Source organism: Rattus norvegicus, chromosome 14 (assembly GCF_036323735.1).
Source record: "Rattus norvegicus strain BN/NHsdMcwi chromosome 14, GRCr8, whole genome shotgun sequence".
In the NCBI taxonomy this organism is placed as follows: domain Eukaryota; kingdom Metazoa; phylum Chordata; class Mammalia; order Rodentia; family Muridae; genus Rattus; species Rattus norvegicus.
Window position 1 is genome coordinate 31,904,677 of NC_086032.1, and position 12,308 is coordinate 31,916,984.

Genomic DNA, 12,308 nt, shown 5'->3' on the forward strand with positions numbered 1-12,308 from the left:
ATATCAAACTGAGTTCTTATTAATTTAACTGAACTCAGAACTGTATTAATAACATTTTTATTCAACTGTCATAATGATGAAAGCTTATTTATGTCTAAATGCTCAACTCCTGAGCCATTTCTCTGGCCCATTGCTAGTCATTTTGTCCCAGCACCCATGAAAGATACTAGCAAGACCATGTTAATAGGAGCACAACTGTCAGTACCCAAATGTGGAAATAGGCAAACTACACCAAAATATTCAATTCAAATATTGAATGCGTTTTTTGCAGCCTTGGAAAAGGACAAAACATGATCCAAGATGGACGCACCTGATACTGGGTGGGTGTGGGGAACATGGAAGTCCTCCAGAGGGTGAAGATTGGCACACTGTAAGACTGTACTTAACGCACAGGACCACACACTTAACGAGTGGTGACATGGCCGCCTGTCTCTACCATTGTGAAAAGGAACGGGGCACCCTCTAGAGTGTGACAGTAGCAGGGTGTTAGCTCTGAGCTGGGGTCAGCCTCACTGTGTGTCGTGCCCCTCATGTGTCCATTCTGAGTGGCATCTTTCCTGGACAGCACCGCCTTACCTCCTGGATCTCCTTCTCCAGGAGCTCCACCCGCTCTCGCAGGTGCCTTCTCTCTGTATCAATAGACAGCAGCTCTAGGCGGACTGAGCTGTTCTCCCCCTCCGCTTGCTGAGCTTTGATCTCCCAGTCCTCAGCACGGTTGTGAAGCATCTGGAATCTATCTAGCAAGTCTTTGTTTTCTTTTTCCTGTTTTAAGAACAATTACATTATTTCTATGGCAGTATCGTCAATGGAACAGCTATCTATATCACACATGCACAGCCCCACACACTCAGACACACACATGCACAGACACACACACATGCACACACATGCACATACATGCACACACCTGTATACAGACACACACACGTGCACACATACGTGCATATACACACAGACACACACATCCACGAGTGTACACACAGAGACACACACACGCACATACATGCACACACAGACACACACACCGCATACACGTGTACACACACACGTGCACACACACACACTGGGAGCTACTTGAATTCAGGAAACATCAGCACATGTATAGATACTATGCTACTATGCTAAGATCTATGGAGAAATATAAAGTTAGTAGGAAGGACTTCTACTTTTAAATATCTAATATCCAACCTTAAATGTCCAACATTTAATGCTGGAGGCAGAATTAAAGACACAAAAGCTGGTCTCAAATGCCAGCTGAACAGTTTTTCACCTTCGCGGCCATTAGGCTCTCCCATCGTGACACCTCAGTGATATACTTGTGAACCCTGCTCTTCATCTCTTCTTTCTCTTGCACTGCTGCTTCCAGTTCCAGTGAGATCTCCTGTAAGTCAGCAGAGCAAAGAGAGCCAATGTCAGCCTGCAGTCATGTGCACACAGTGCCTTTGGAACTGAAGAAAAAAATGTGGGGAAGAAGAGCCTCTTACTGGGTTATTTTTCCATGGCTAGCCTGGTGTGTGTGTGTGTGTGTGTGTGTGTGTGTGTGTGTGTGTGTGTGTGTGTGTGTGTGCATTGAAAGCCTATGTATATAGGTGCACAAGCTGATGTGCAGACAGAATAGAGGATGCCAGTTATCGCTCTCTGCCATCCTCCCCCTATTCTCCTGAGACAGATCTTTCACTGAAAGTAAAGCTCCCCATTTCAGTGAGGCTGGCTGGCCAACTCTGAGGTCACAGGAAGCCATGCCAGCCCTTTTGCATGGGTGTTGGGGATTTGAACTCAGAACATCTCACTTTCATTTCACAGCAAGCACCCTTACTCACTGAGCCATCGCCCCAGCCCTGATCTAAACTTTTTTTTAGCAAACTTTGTGATAAAACTCCCATGACAGTTCTGACCTTGTATTTGAACTTAAATCAGGGCCAGTAGTTGGTATTAAAAAACTGATATAACTATAATATGGTTGATATTGACTAATACTGAAAGTAATTTTTATATTACATAAAAGAAATCATCAGTCTCCACAGCATAATCTTGTAATAAACCAGTATAGACAAAACCTTACAATATCTGCCCTTTAAAATATACCTTTGTTTGTTTACAGATCCATCTCTAAGACAATAGAAGGAAGCACAAATTACTAAAGCCTGTCACGGTCCTTCATATCTTTTAAGAAGAGGTGCCCTAAGAGTGAGTGATGCTGTGCCCTACCCAGTCCTGTGACAATACCGTCTATCCCAACAAAAACCATGCTTCCTAGTAGCAAACACTAAATGCTATCAGGCCTGATGACATACCTTCCATCCCCACACTTGAGAGGCGACAGAAGAAGACCAGAGTCAGAATCCCTTGGCTACACAGGGAGTTCAAGGGCTACATGTGACCCTGTGTCTAAACAAAGAAACAAGCAAACAAACAAACAAGCCAAGTCCTAGCAGGGAGGTTCAACTCCAGATGGAAAAGGAGACTGTAGCTGCGCTGACTAGACCGCTGCGCTGGCTGTTTTCTGAGAACTACCTTTGCTAACGCCAACAGACACCATTCCCCTCAAGGAGTTAGCCTGTTTGCATTCACTCCTGTTGCATTTTGGAAGAATGAATTTAGAAGTTTAATACTTAGCAAAACGTAATAAGTTCATGAAAAATCTCTGCCTGCTTTCATACCTGGTTTTCTCTCGCCATTGTGGCCAGGTCATCTTGTAACCTTCTATTTTCCTTATAAGAGATCTCTCTAGATTTCCCAACATCGTCAAGTTCCTTGTGAGTTGCATCAAGCTGGCGACGGAGGCTGTTTATCTCTCGGTCTCGATTAGTCAAAGTTTCTTGTAGTTGGCTGTGAAAGAGTGGTGGGGTAGCAATAAACTGTTATGGAAAACTCCAGGTCACTTGAAGTAAGACTGCAGTCTCAATATGTGTGCGAGTACAGGAGAGCCTAAGTGCTGCCTTTGGACATGGCTGAAAATACTCAGGTACTTTAGATTCCTATCAACCGTTATATACAAATAGAGCCACAAAATAAATATTATTATTATACAAGTTAAGCAAACGTAACATTTTCAGGTGTTAGAAAATACAATATAAAGCCACATTAAATATTTAGTGTTTACATTGCCTTTATTATATAAAACATAAAGGCACATAGAATAAATGATTAGTGACTTTTCTTTTTAGATAGCTTAAAATCTTTTTGGAGACCAGACACAAATTATGAAAAATTTAAGATAATCAATATAGGTTTAATTGAGGAGCAAATGTAAGAGCTGGCCATTAAAACTATCTAAGTTGAGCTATTGGGACTTGAACAGGTGACTATGTAAGCATGGAGAGCAAGTGGGTAAAGCAGGAAGGCAATGCCATCCAACAGCAGCAGGGAGCAAGTCAGAGCAGGACTGAGGAAGCAAGGCAGCCACAGGCAAAGCCGGAACTTCACAGGAAAGCAGTCCTGGCTCCAGGCTCTGCTAAGTAGGAAGGCCGCATTTGCTGGAGATTTCTCATGAACACCATTCATCGGTTACTCACTTCAGTGACGATTCACACTCCGAGACTGTGACCTTCAACTGGGTAATAGCTTTTTCCTGGAGAAATTACAGAAACAAAAGATTTTTTAGTCATTCATTCAGAATCATCTTCAGTTAAATTTGCATAATCAACTAAATTTAGGTAAGTGCAATTGCATAAATTACACATAAACGCAGCCTCTAAATAAACACAGTTCTATGCCCATCTATGTGTCTCATCTTGGCATCTCTAACCACTGAAGAGCTTTAGTGGCTTCCTCAAAGTGTGCTTTAATGAGACCAAATCACATTCTAGAAACAGACAAAATCCCAACATAAGGATTCCGATTACTAGGCTAGAAGGAAATCAAGGTGTGTCACAGACAGAGCCGTGGGTCTCAGGAGCTCGTCAAGGGCTGTAAGAACTGTGTATTTCGAGTGGAGAGTAACAGGCTCTCCTGCTGAGAGGCTGAGAACATGTGGCAGATACATACTTTACTAATGAGGCTGTCTTGCAGGCTGGCGATCTTTTCCGTCTTCTCATCCACAGTCTCCTGGAGAAAGTCCTTTTCTTTGTCCATCACGCCAATGGTCTTCTTCATCGCATGAGTTTCTTCGCTTTGCATTGTCATCCTGTGGCTCAGAGACTCTGTAGAGGGAGAAGAGTGTCTGTTAGGTGGAGGCAATTTAGCTTAGCAAAAGCAAAATCCCAAAAGGCTCACCTAGTTTCTGCTCCAGCGCTTTAATTTGTTCTTGGGCTGATTCGAGTTCACCTCTTTTTATGGAAAGTCGGTGCTGACAGTCATCAAGTGACCGCTGTAGCTGCTCACTCACTATCCTAATCAGTGGACAAAACCAAACGTCATTCTTTATCTCTTACGGAAATAGCTTTGTTAAATGAGCGGTCTTAAAATGGTTTGATTTCTTATTTAAGTTTCTTTTATTTCTTATTATAAAGCTCTCCCAGTCTAATCAATGGCTTCTATTATACAATGCTTTTCCTGTTGCCCACCATTCTCCAAAACGGATTCAACTTCCAAAAAACATTATGGTAGAAAAGTGAAATTAATTGTATATTTTCTTCCAGAAGATTTTTGGTAGTTTTAAAGTTCTCCTCAGTAATTCCCTAACATCAACCCCGTTTCCCCAAAATCTACTTTTGAGAGCAGAGTCAAAGCCTCGTCTTCATGACATTGCTGAGCTAAGTCCTCGCCATCTGGACCACGTGGGCTTGTAAGTTTGCTTCTTATGTTGGCTCTCTGAGTGGCAGTGACTGTAGGTCACAGTGCTGGGAGACGGGCATTTCCTACAGTGTGATGGATAACAATAAAGGCTGGTTTCAGGGAGCCAGGGGAAGGAGCCAGGGGACTCGTGGCCGCCTAAGTCATTCATGGGAAAGCCTGACTCTAGTGTCTGTTACTGTTGGAAGTAACTGCTCATTTTCAGAAGTAACATCCTGGAAGCTGTCTTGGTTCTCATAGCCACAGGCTTCTGGATGCTTCTCTCTCTGAGCAGGAAGCATTTACCATGTCTGGCTTAAAAGGCCATTCCTACCTCAGTTTGCTGTGAATAACTAACTTCCTTTTGGGTTTCCTTTGAGGATAAGACACTGAAGAAGATACTAGCGGGAACTTGACTTAGAAATGCTTAATAAGCAAGAGGTCTAGTTCCCAAAATGATGAGTAAAATGGGACATTTCTATAGAAGTAAGTTTTAAGGAATACTGGGGTATCCTGAAGACAAAACCCTAACAGAGTTCTCACAGCAGGGGGATGATGACACCGATGCAGGCAGGACAGTACAGCAGGACTGACTTCTTAGAACTGTACAGTGGAACAAACCAAGTCAGAAAGAGGCCAGATCCAGGCAGTTTTACTGGGGAAAAGCATCTGCAGTCCAGGTGGGTGCACCTGGAACCCAGAGCCATGGTGTGCAGAGATAGCTAAGGAGAAGGGACTGTGTACACGTTAGTTCATGTGTTCCTGGAGTAGTTCTGTTGCAACTATCTTCCAATTTACTTGTCCAGAATCTCAAAACTACCAGGGCAAAGGCCAAGGGGCCAGGAAAGGCTATCTCATATTGCCTTCTGCACAGAATGCAAGGAGACCAGTACCCTTTAAGGCAGTGGCTCTTAACCTTCCTATGCTCAACCCTTTAATACACCTTCTCATGTTGTGGGGACTCCCAACCATAAAAATCGTATTTGTTGCTACTATATAACTGTAATTTTACTACTGTTATGACTTGTAAATATCTGTGGTTTCTGATGGTCTTTAGGTGACCCATGTGAAAAGGTCATCTGACTCCCCCAAGTTGAGAATCACTGCTCTATGTGGACAGGAAAATGGAATGACCCACAGAGGACTTACTGAAGAGCAAATGGCTGGCATTGCTTAAATCTCTAGGCAGAGATCTCCTTTGCCTGGAACTTTACAATGGTGTGATACGCTGGTGGGAGTGCAGCTGACGAAGGCAACCAGGACAACATCTGGACTGACAGGAAGGAAGCCCTCAGGTGACCCTCACAAAGGCTTTACCTCTTCTATCCCAGTGTAGAGAGGAAAGGGCCAACAGAAAAGTCTGACTGCCCTGTTGCTGCCTAGAGGCTTCCTAGTGGGAGCTGAGAGGGAGGCTCATGGATGGGCTGCCATTTTACTCTCTCTAAATTGGAAGGAAACTTTGCAAATCACGTTGTCAGTAAAAATGAACCAGTTTCTTAGCTTTAAATGTTTTTTTGTTTTTTGTTTTTTTTTCGGAGCTGGGGACCGAACCCAGGGCCTTGTGCTTGCTAGGCAAACACTCTAGCACTGAGCTAAATCCCCAACCCCTTAGCTTTAAATGTTACAGAGGAAAAACATGCTTTCCTACCAGAAAAGAAAAAAAAAACAAAACAATAAAATTGAACATAATTCTGGCTCTCTGTTTAACAGACTATGCTGGGCTCAAATCATCTCTCAGCCTCAAAGTTCACAGTCACATTACAATGGCTATGCAAACTCTCATTTGGGGGGGGGGGGGTAAAATTATTTCCTTTTGTTACAGAATGTATCTAAAATATCTTAAAAACATCTCTTAAAGGTTCTTCCATAATGTTTCAAGCTCTAAAATAAAGTTCTGTCTAAGAGAGAAAAGTTTGGAAAGTTAATGGCCTGTCAGAGGAGAGCTTCTGATGGGCTTTCTTGGAGCTTCTCCTATGAGCCCCATGGTGCAGGCTCATTGCTATAAAGCCCAGGAATAACATCACATGGGTGCATTTCTCGAGGGACACTAGCTGCATATATCTGGACATATCTAATGTTTCCAGAAAAATACATAACATTTTAAGGATTTATTTCTGTTACATATGAGTGCACTATCTGAATGTACAGCTGCAGGCCAGAAGAGGGCATTGGATCCCATTACAGATGGCTGTGAGCCACCACATGGTTGCTGGGATTTGAACTCAGGACCTCTGGAAGAGCAGACAGTGCTCTTAACTTTCTAAGCTATCTCTCCAGCCCCTAACATTTTAAATATATCTGTATGGTTCTGATTATATCTAAACAAATCCCAATAAAACAACTGATATCTATTGGTATATCACAGCCATGGAGAGTTCATGGGTCATTTGCAGGAAGCTGCTATTGCATGCTGTCCAGCCTAGCTAACATGTAACGCTCTCAGTGTTAACTGAGGTACTGAACACTAGGGCTGTGCTACAGGATTCCAGATGCTAAATGGGGAAGGCCACTTACTTGAGCACAGAGATTTGAGGTCAAGTCTGGGCAACAGTAAAAACTCACAAAATGGTTACAGTGACTGCAAACACGGTGGCAGCCCCCAGGGGAACCACTGTTAGAGCCGACAGCAGTGACAGAGATTATGATGCCTACCATGGGGGGGACTGAGAAAAGGGAGGTGTCCAATGGGGCTGGAAAACAGCTTATCCTTGAGCACCAGTTAACAAACCATAGCTGATTGCTTATTTCTTTCTAGCTGTAAAGAATTTTTATGTTTAAGTGAGTGAGAAAATATTTCCATAGGAAAACATTTTCTGACATAAAAATGAAATGAAATCCAAATTTCAGTGTCCACAAATAAAGCTGTGGTGAACAGAGCCACCGTCCTCGCTAACACAGTGACTTCTGCATGTCAGAGCTGTGGTGAACAGAGCCACCACCCTCGCTAACACAGTGACTTCTGCATTTCAGAAGCCAGGTTAAAGGTGTGTGGTAACTGCACGGCCCACACAGTCTAAAACACTGAGTACTACCGGGAAGTTTGCTGACCCCTGGCTAGCATGAAGAGGTGTCCAGACCCAGCATCCCTGCACACAAACATTTTCTTCTTGTCCTGTGAAGGTTTGGGTTAGGCTGTAAACTGCTGGACCTCATTTAATGCTGTAGTTCAAGAGAAGAAAGTCATTACCATTCTCAAAATGGCTATTTCATACTGTCTTCCGATGCTACACCAAGAGACCAGACCAAAGACTCGCTACTTCTACAATTGTAGGTTCTGTCTGATCCTCTAAGGTCTGGGGGGAAGGCATGGAGATTTGATGGGAAAGTATATCTAATACAGGAGGGGAAAGAGAAGATGGCCCACGAGGGAGAAAGGAGCATGTACCTCATCTAAGGAGAACCAGCTTCATGTATGAAACACTGTGTCCTTAGAGTAACAAGAACTCTTGGAACCACACTGAAAATAGCACGAGGCTGGGACAATGTCCTTCTGCTTCTGCAGAGGCCTGTGTTGTGGTTTGAAGTGACTTTAGTGCTGAATTTAGACCTGCAGCTCAAACTCACATTTTTACAAATGTTTACCAACAGAATATTGAAGATATACTGGCCTTGGAAATGAATCACCCCACCCCCAATCATTCCCTACACCCAAGGGGGGCAGGGTGGAGGGGAAGGGAGAGTGGGGAGGAGGAGGGGGAAGGAGAGAGGGGGACATAGCTGTGACAATATTTGTTTCAGAACAAAAACAGCAAAACAGTTACAGACCAGCCTATGGCATCCAAAAGAGGACACCAGCGGCTCTGTTTCCAGAGTCTTCTGTGAGGAAAAGGAAGTGGTGGTGTGGTGATGATCTGAAGGAACAGAAAAATGGCAGCTCTGGTCAGCTGGATACAGAAGCAAAAAGAGCAGGCTAGCAGTCCTACAGAGGGAATGCCGCACTGTATGTGCCTGGACTTTGGAGCTGAAGACGACCAGAGAGAAGCAGGCCTGTTTGCTCTCCTCCATAGAGTACTTGCAGACAGAGGGAGGCTGCCTGATAAAGAGGCTGTAAGGCCCCGAGGGAGAAAAGCTGAATACTGAGTCGCTAAGCTGCTGTTGTTAACCGAGAGCCTGAGTCTCTCTGTCAGCCTTGCTCTTCCCGGTTCCTTCTTCTATCACATGGTCGGGGTTTCTTCTACTGGAGGTTTGTGACTCTGGGCTTTTGTATATGGAGTCTGTGACTTTTATTCTCACCGTTTCTCTGTCCTTCTGAATTGTAGGTGAAACTCCTGAGCCTGCTCTTGACTCACCAAGTCAGTTTTCTACAGTAGGCAATCCAATGATCAATAACCCTTCAGCTGTAACTTACCAATCTTTTTTTAAAAAACCGTCACTGCCATCCTTCCTGACTGCAACATATTACTGCTCCATGACTCGGGTGTATGAAGACTTTGTTGACATTTAAAGATTTCTTCCTAGTTTTTATGGCAAATGTAATTTAGAGAAATAGATTTCCTCTGACTCTTCAGAGTAGAGTGACCTTCAGTTACCTCTTTTGCCCATGACAGCCATGCAAATGAGGGTGGAGGAGGGGGGACACCTGCTTTTAGTCCCTTCAGTTGTGTGTACTTGAAACTGACAAATGGCCCAACACCCCAACGTATACATTGTGCATTGGTGTGCTGCACTGCTGTTTAATCCCCACATCAGTCACCTTTTGATTTTATGAAGGAAACATTTCTTTTCCTTCTTTCTTTTTTACTGTGCTAATATATTTTATTTGCTTTGTATGCTGATACTTTCTTTTATCTTTATTTATTGGATATTTTTTATTTATTTACATTTCAAATGTGAAGGAAACATCTGAGTTGCCTTTTGCCCTCAAGGTTCACAGCTCCTGTCTCAGTCCTGACCTGAGCGCTCCTCTGCCTCTCATCCGTCTCTAAGACTTCCATGCTCCATGTTCTAGCACAGGCTGCTTCCTACCCTTGGTTAATCTTCCTGTTTCCAATCAGAAAGGGTTAAATATAGAAGATACAACATTCGGGCTTTATATTATTTAGAAGAGGTGAGGAGAAGATGGAAACAGTTGCATGGCAGAAGTTCTAGGATCCGTGCAGGCCTTCCCTACAGAGCACAGCATCATGTTTACCTACTGAGGTTAAAGTAGACAGAGCAGAGAACTTTTTGGTGATCATGTCAACCTGTGAAAGATTCAAAACTATGGCTACCATAGTCACGCAGGAAATCAGAACACACAAAGGCCTCCCACATCCTTCCTAAGGGCTCCCAGGAGACTGTACCATGAGGCCACCTTGGGAAAACACTCTTCAAAGGCACAGAGCAAAACACCATTGATCCTTGGATACCCAGAAGAAGCACAGAGGTGAAATGAGGAAAGAAAGCTTTAAGAGACTTACCTGAGCGAGTTCATCTCTGTTTTCTGATGAGATGAGTCACCAGTCACATGGCTAAGTTTTTGAGCTTGGAGTTTTGATTTGCTCTCTAATGATTCTATTGTTTCTTTCATTATTAATATTTTAGATTGTAATTCATATTTTTCATTTTCAAGCTATAATTTAAATTAAAAAAATTAATAAGCATTATATAATATCTTATTTTTCATAGCTACTCTTAATAATACTCTGGGAGGTAATTATGGAGCTATTAAAACAGCGACTGCCATCTGCACTCTTAGATTGATGTGTCAGAGTGGCCGTGTCCATTGCCCTTCCCCACTGTTACTACAATGAAAGAAAACATGTAAACAAAAATAAAAACAAAAAATCCATAACAGCAATGAGACAGGAAGTGAAACTACAAACAGGGTGAAAAATCTGAGGAGCTTCCTAAAACTCAACCAAACCCCACAAACCCTCCATGGTTCATTTCCAGGTTTTGGAATCAAAAGTTTCTCCCCAGACCTCCATTACCCCCCACCCCCTCCAGAAAACCTGCAGTAAATAGATAGGAATTAAACAAAAATGGGAGGTGAGGGGAAGGTAACCACAACACAGTCAAGATTTATGGAGAAACCAAATGAAAGTCTTCCCGACCGCATGAGTAAGACCTGACTTCATATAGATCGCCCTGCTTCTCTGCATGGGAGCCCAAGACTTGAAGTGTGTTAAGATTCCACTAAATTATAAAGCCTTGAGATGCTGTCCCTGCACGTATCCTCCAGGGCACCGAGCGTCTTGCTGTCCTTCACTGTAACACAGTGATGTCACTCCTAAGCCATGCACTGCCCGGCTTGCTTGCTTTGAACTTTATCGGAGCAGAATCACACTGTGTACTTTCTTCAGCAATTTGGTGCTTTGGTACAACCTGCATTCGTGCCAGCCATACCTCTGATACTAGTAACCGTCACTGTTCTGCTCCATAGAAACTGTATTGACCTCTACTGAGCAGATGTACTCATGTATGATTGGTACGTGACGATTGATGACCACGTATTGCTTCGAATAAATAGTGTAGGCTCTGTGGAACCTCTCATCTGTCACCACCACTCCAGTGAAACGCAACAGCAGATGCAGATAATACAGAAGCACAAACAAATGAGCCAGTCATTATTTTTACTAACTCAACTTACAGAGCAGGGAGTGCATCCGGTCTAGGAACTGCCCCCTGCTGACCTTTCACATAGACCAACTATCTAGAAATGGACTGCTGACAGCATGAACTTGCTATGACCATGCCTGCTGTGGTTCAAACATGCAATGTCCACAACAGACTGAGGTGTCGAAGGCTTGGTCACCACCGCTTGGGGAGTGGTAGACTCTTTACGAACAGGACCTAGCAGAAGCAAGGAGGTTGCTAGGGGATGGCCTGACAAGATGCATCATGGTCCCTGCCTCTTCTCACCCTTCTCTGCTTTCTGGATGCTGTGTGAGCAGCGCTAGTCCACCAGACCCTGTCCACTACAAAGTTCTGCTTTGCTTCAGAACCAAGCAATGCAGCAGCTATGGACTGAGCCCTTGAAATCATAAGCCCAAGTAAACACAGCAATGAAAGGTGACAAACACTGAAAGCCAGCAAAAGAGATATGAGCTATTGAGACTCCCTGGCCACGAAGCTCAGAAACCTTGGGACTGCTTGTGGGAGGGATCTGAAACCAAGGACGCTACATAATGCAGAGCTGGTTAGGGGATTCCAATCAGAAGAGACAACACCAGAGTGCCAACAGGAATGTGGACGGCTAAAGGCCAGGCTCATAGGTCTCACATGGGAACAAGGAGTCTGGAAAAGGACTAAAAGCCATGAGTGATACAAAACAAGTAAGCTTTGTCCATCCCCTGAGACTTGTGACTATGTCACAAACCTGAGATTAAAATGGCAGACTGATTGCCCTGGGGGAGGACATTTTAAGGCAGTCAAGCATGAATGCTGTGGCTTGGTTATTTCTGGCAGCCTTTAGCCAGGTTTATAGTGAGAAGTGGGAGTGAACACCAGAGCAGAGCGTTTGAAAAATGTGTTCAGCCAGAAAATAAATGAAAGTGAGGCCAACAAAGGAATGGCTGCTAAAGAAAACAGCCACTTTGTAACAGGCTAAGAAGCCGGAAGAGCTCAGCAAGGCTGTGCTCATCTCCATTTAAGGGCATGAGCAGGAGAACAAG

At 43.7% G+C, this 12,308-nt stretch overlaps 1 protein-coding gene across 4 annotated transcripts in view; it reads right to left on the reverse strand.

Moving 5' to 3' along the window:
• Cep135 (centrosomal protein 135) overlaps window positions 1–12,308 on the reverse strand; it is a 65,277-nt gene that overhangs the window by 19,903 nt on the left and 33,066 nt on the right. For all 4 annotated transcript variants that reach the window (XM_006250874.4, XM_223341.10, NM_001398887.1 and 1 more), the window contains exons 15-21: window positions 10,113–10,264; window positions 4,216–4,331; window positions 3,988–4,142; window positions 3,516–3,571; window positions 2,661–2,829; window positions 1,271–1,381; window positions 577–762 (exon numbers count right to left, since the gene is read on the reverse strand). In XM_006250874.4, coding sequence (XP_006250936.1) covers window positions 577–762; window positions 1,271–1,381; window positions 2,661–2,829; window positions 3,516–3,571; window positions 3,988–4,142; window positions 4,216–4,331; window positions 10,113–10,264 — 945 coding nt within the window. The remainder of the gene's footprint in view (window positions 1–576; window positions 763–1,270; window positions 1,382–2,660; window positions 2,830–3,515; window positions 3,572–3,987; window positions 4,143–4,215; window positions 4,332–10,112; window positions 10,265–12,308) is intronic.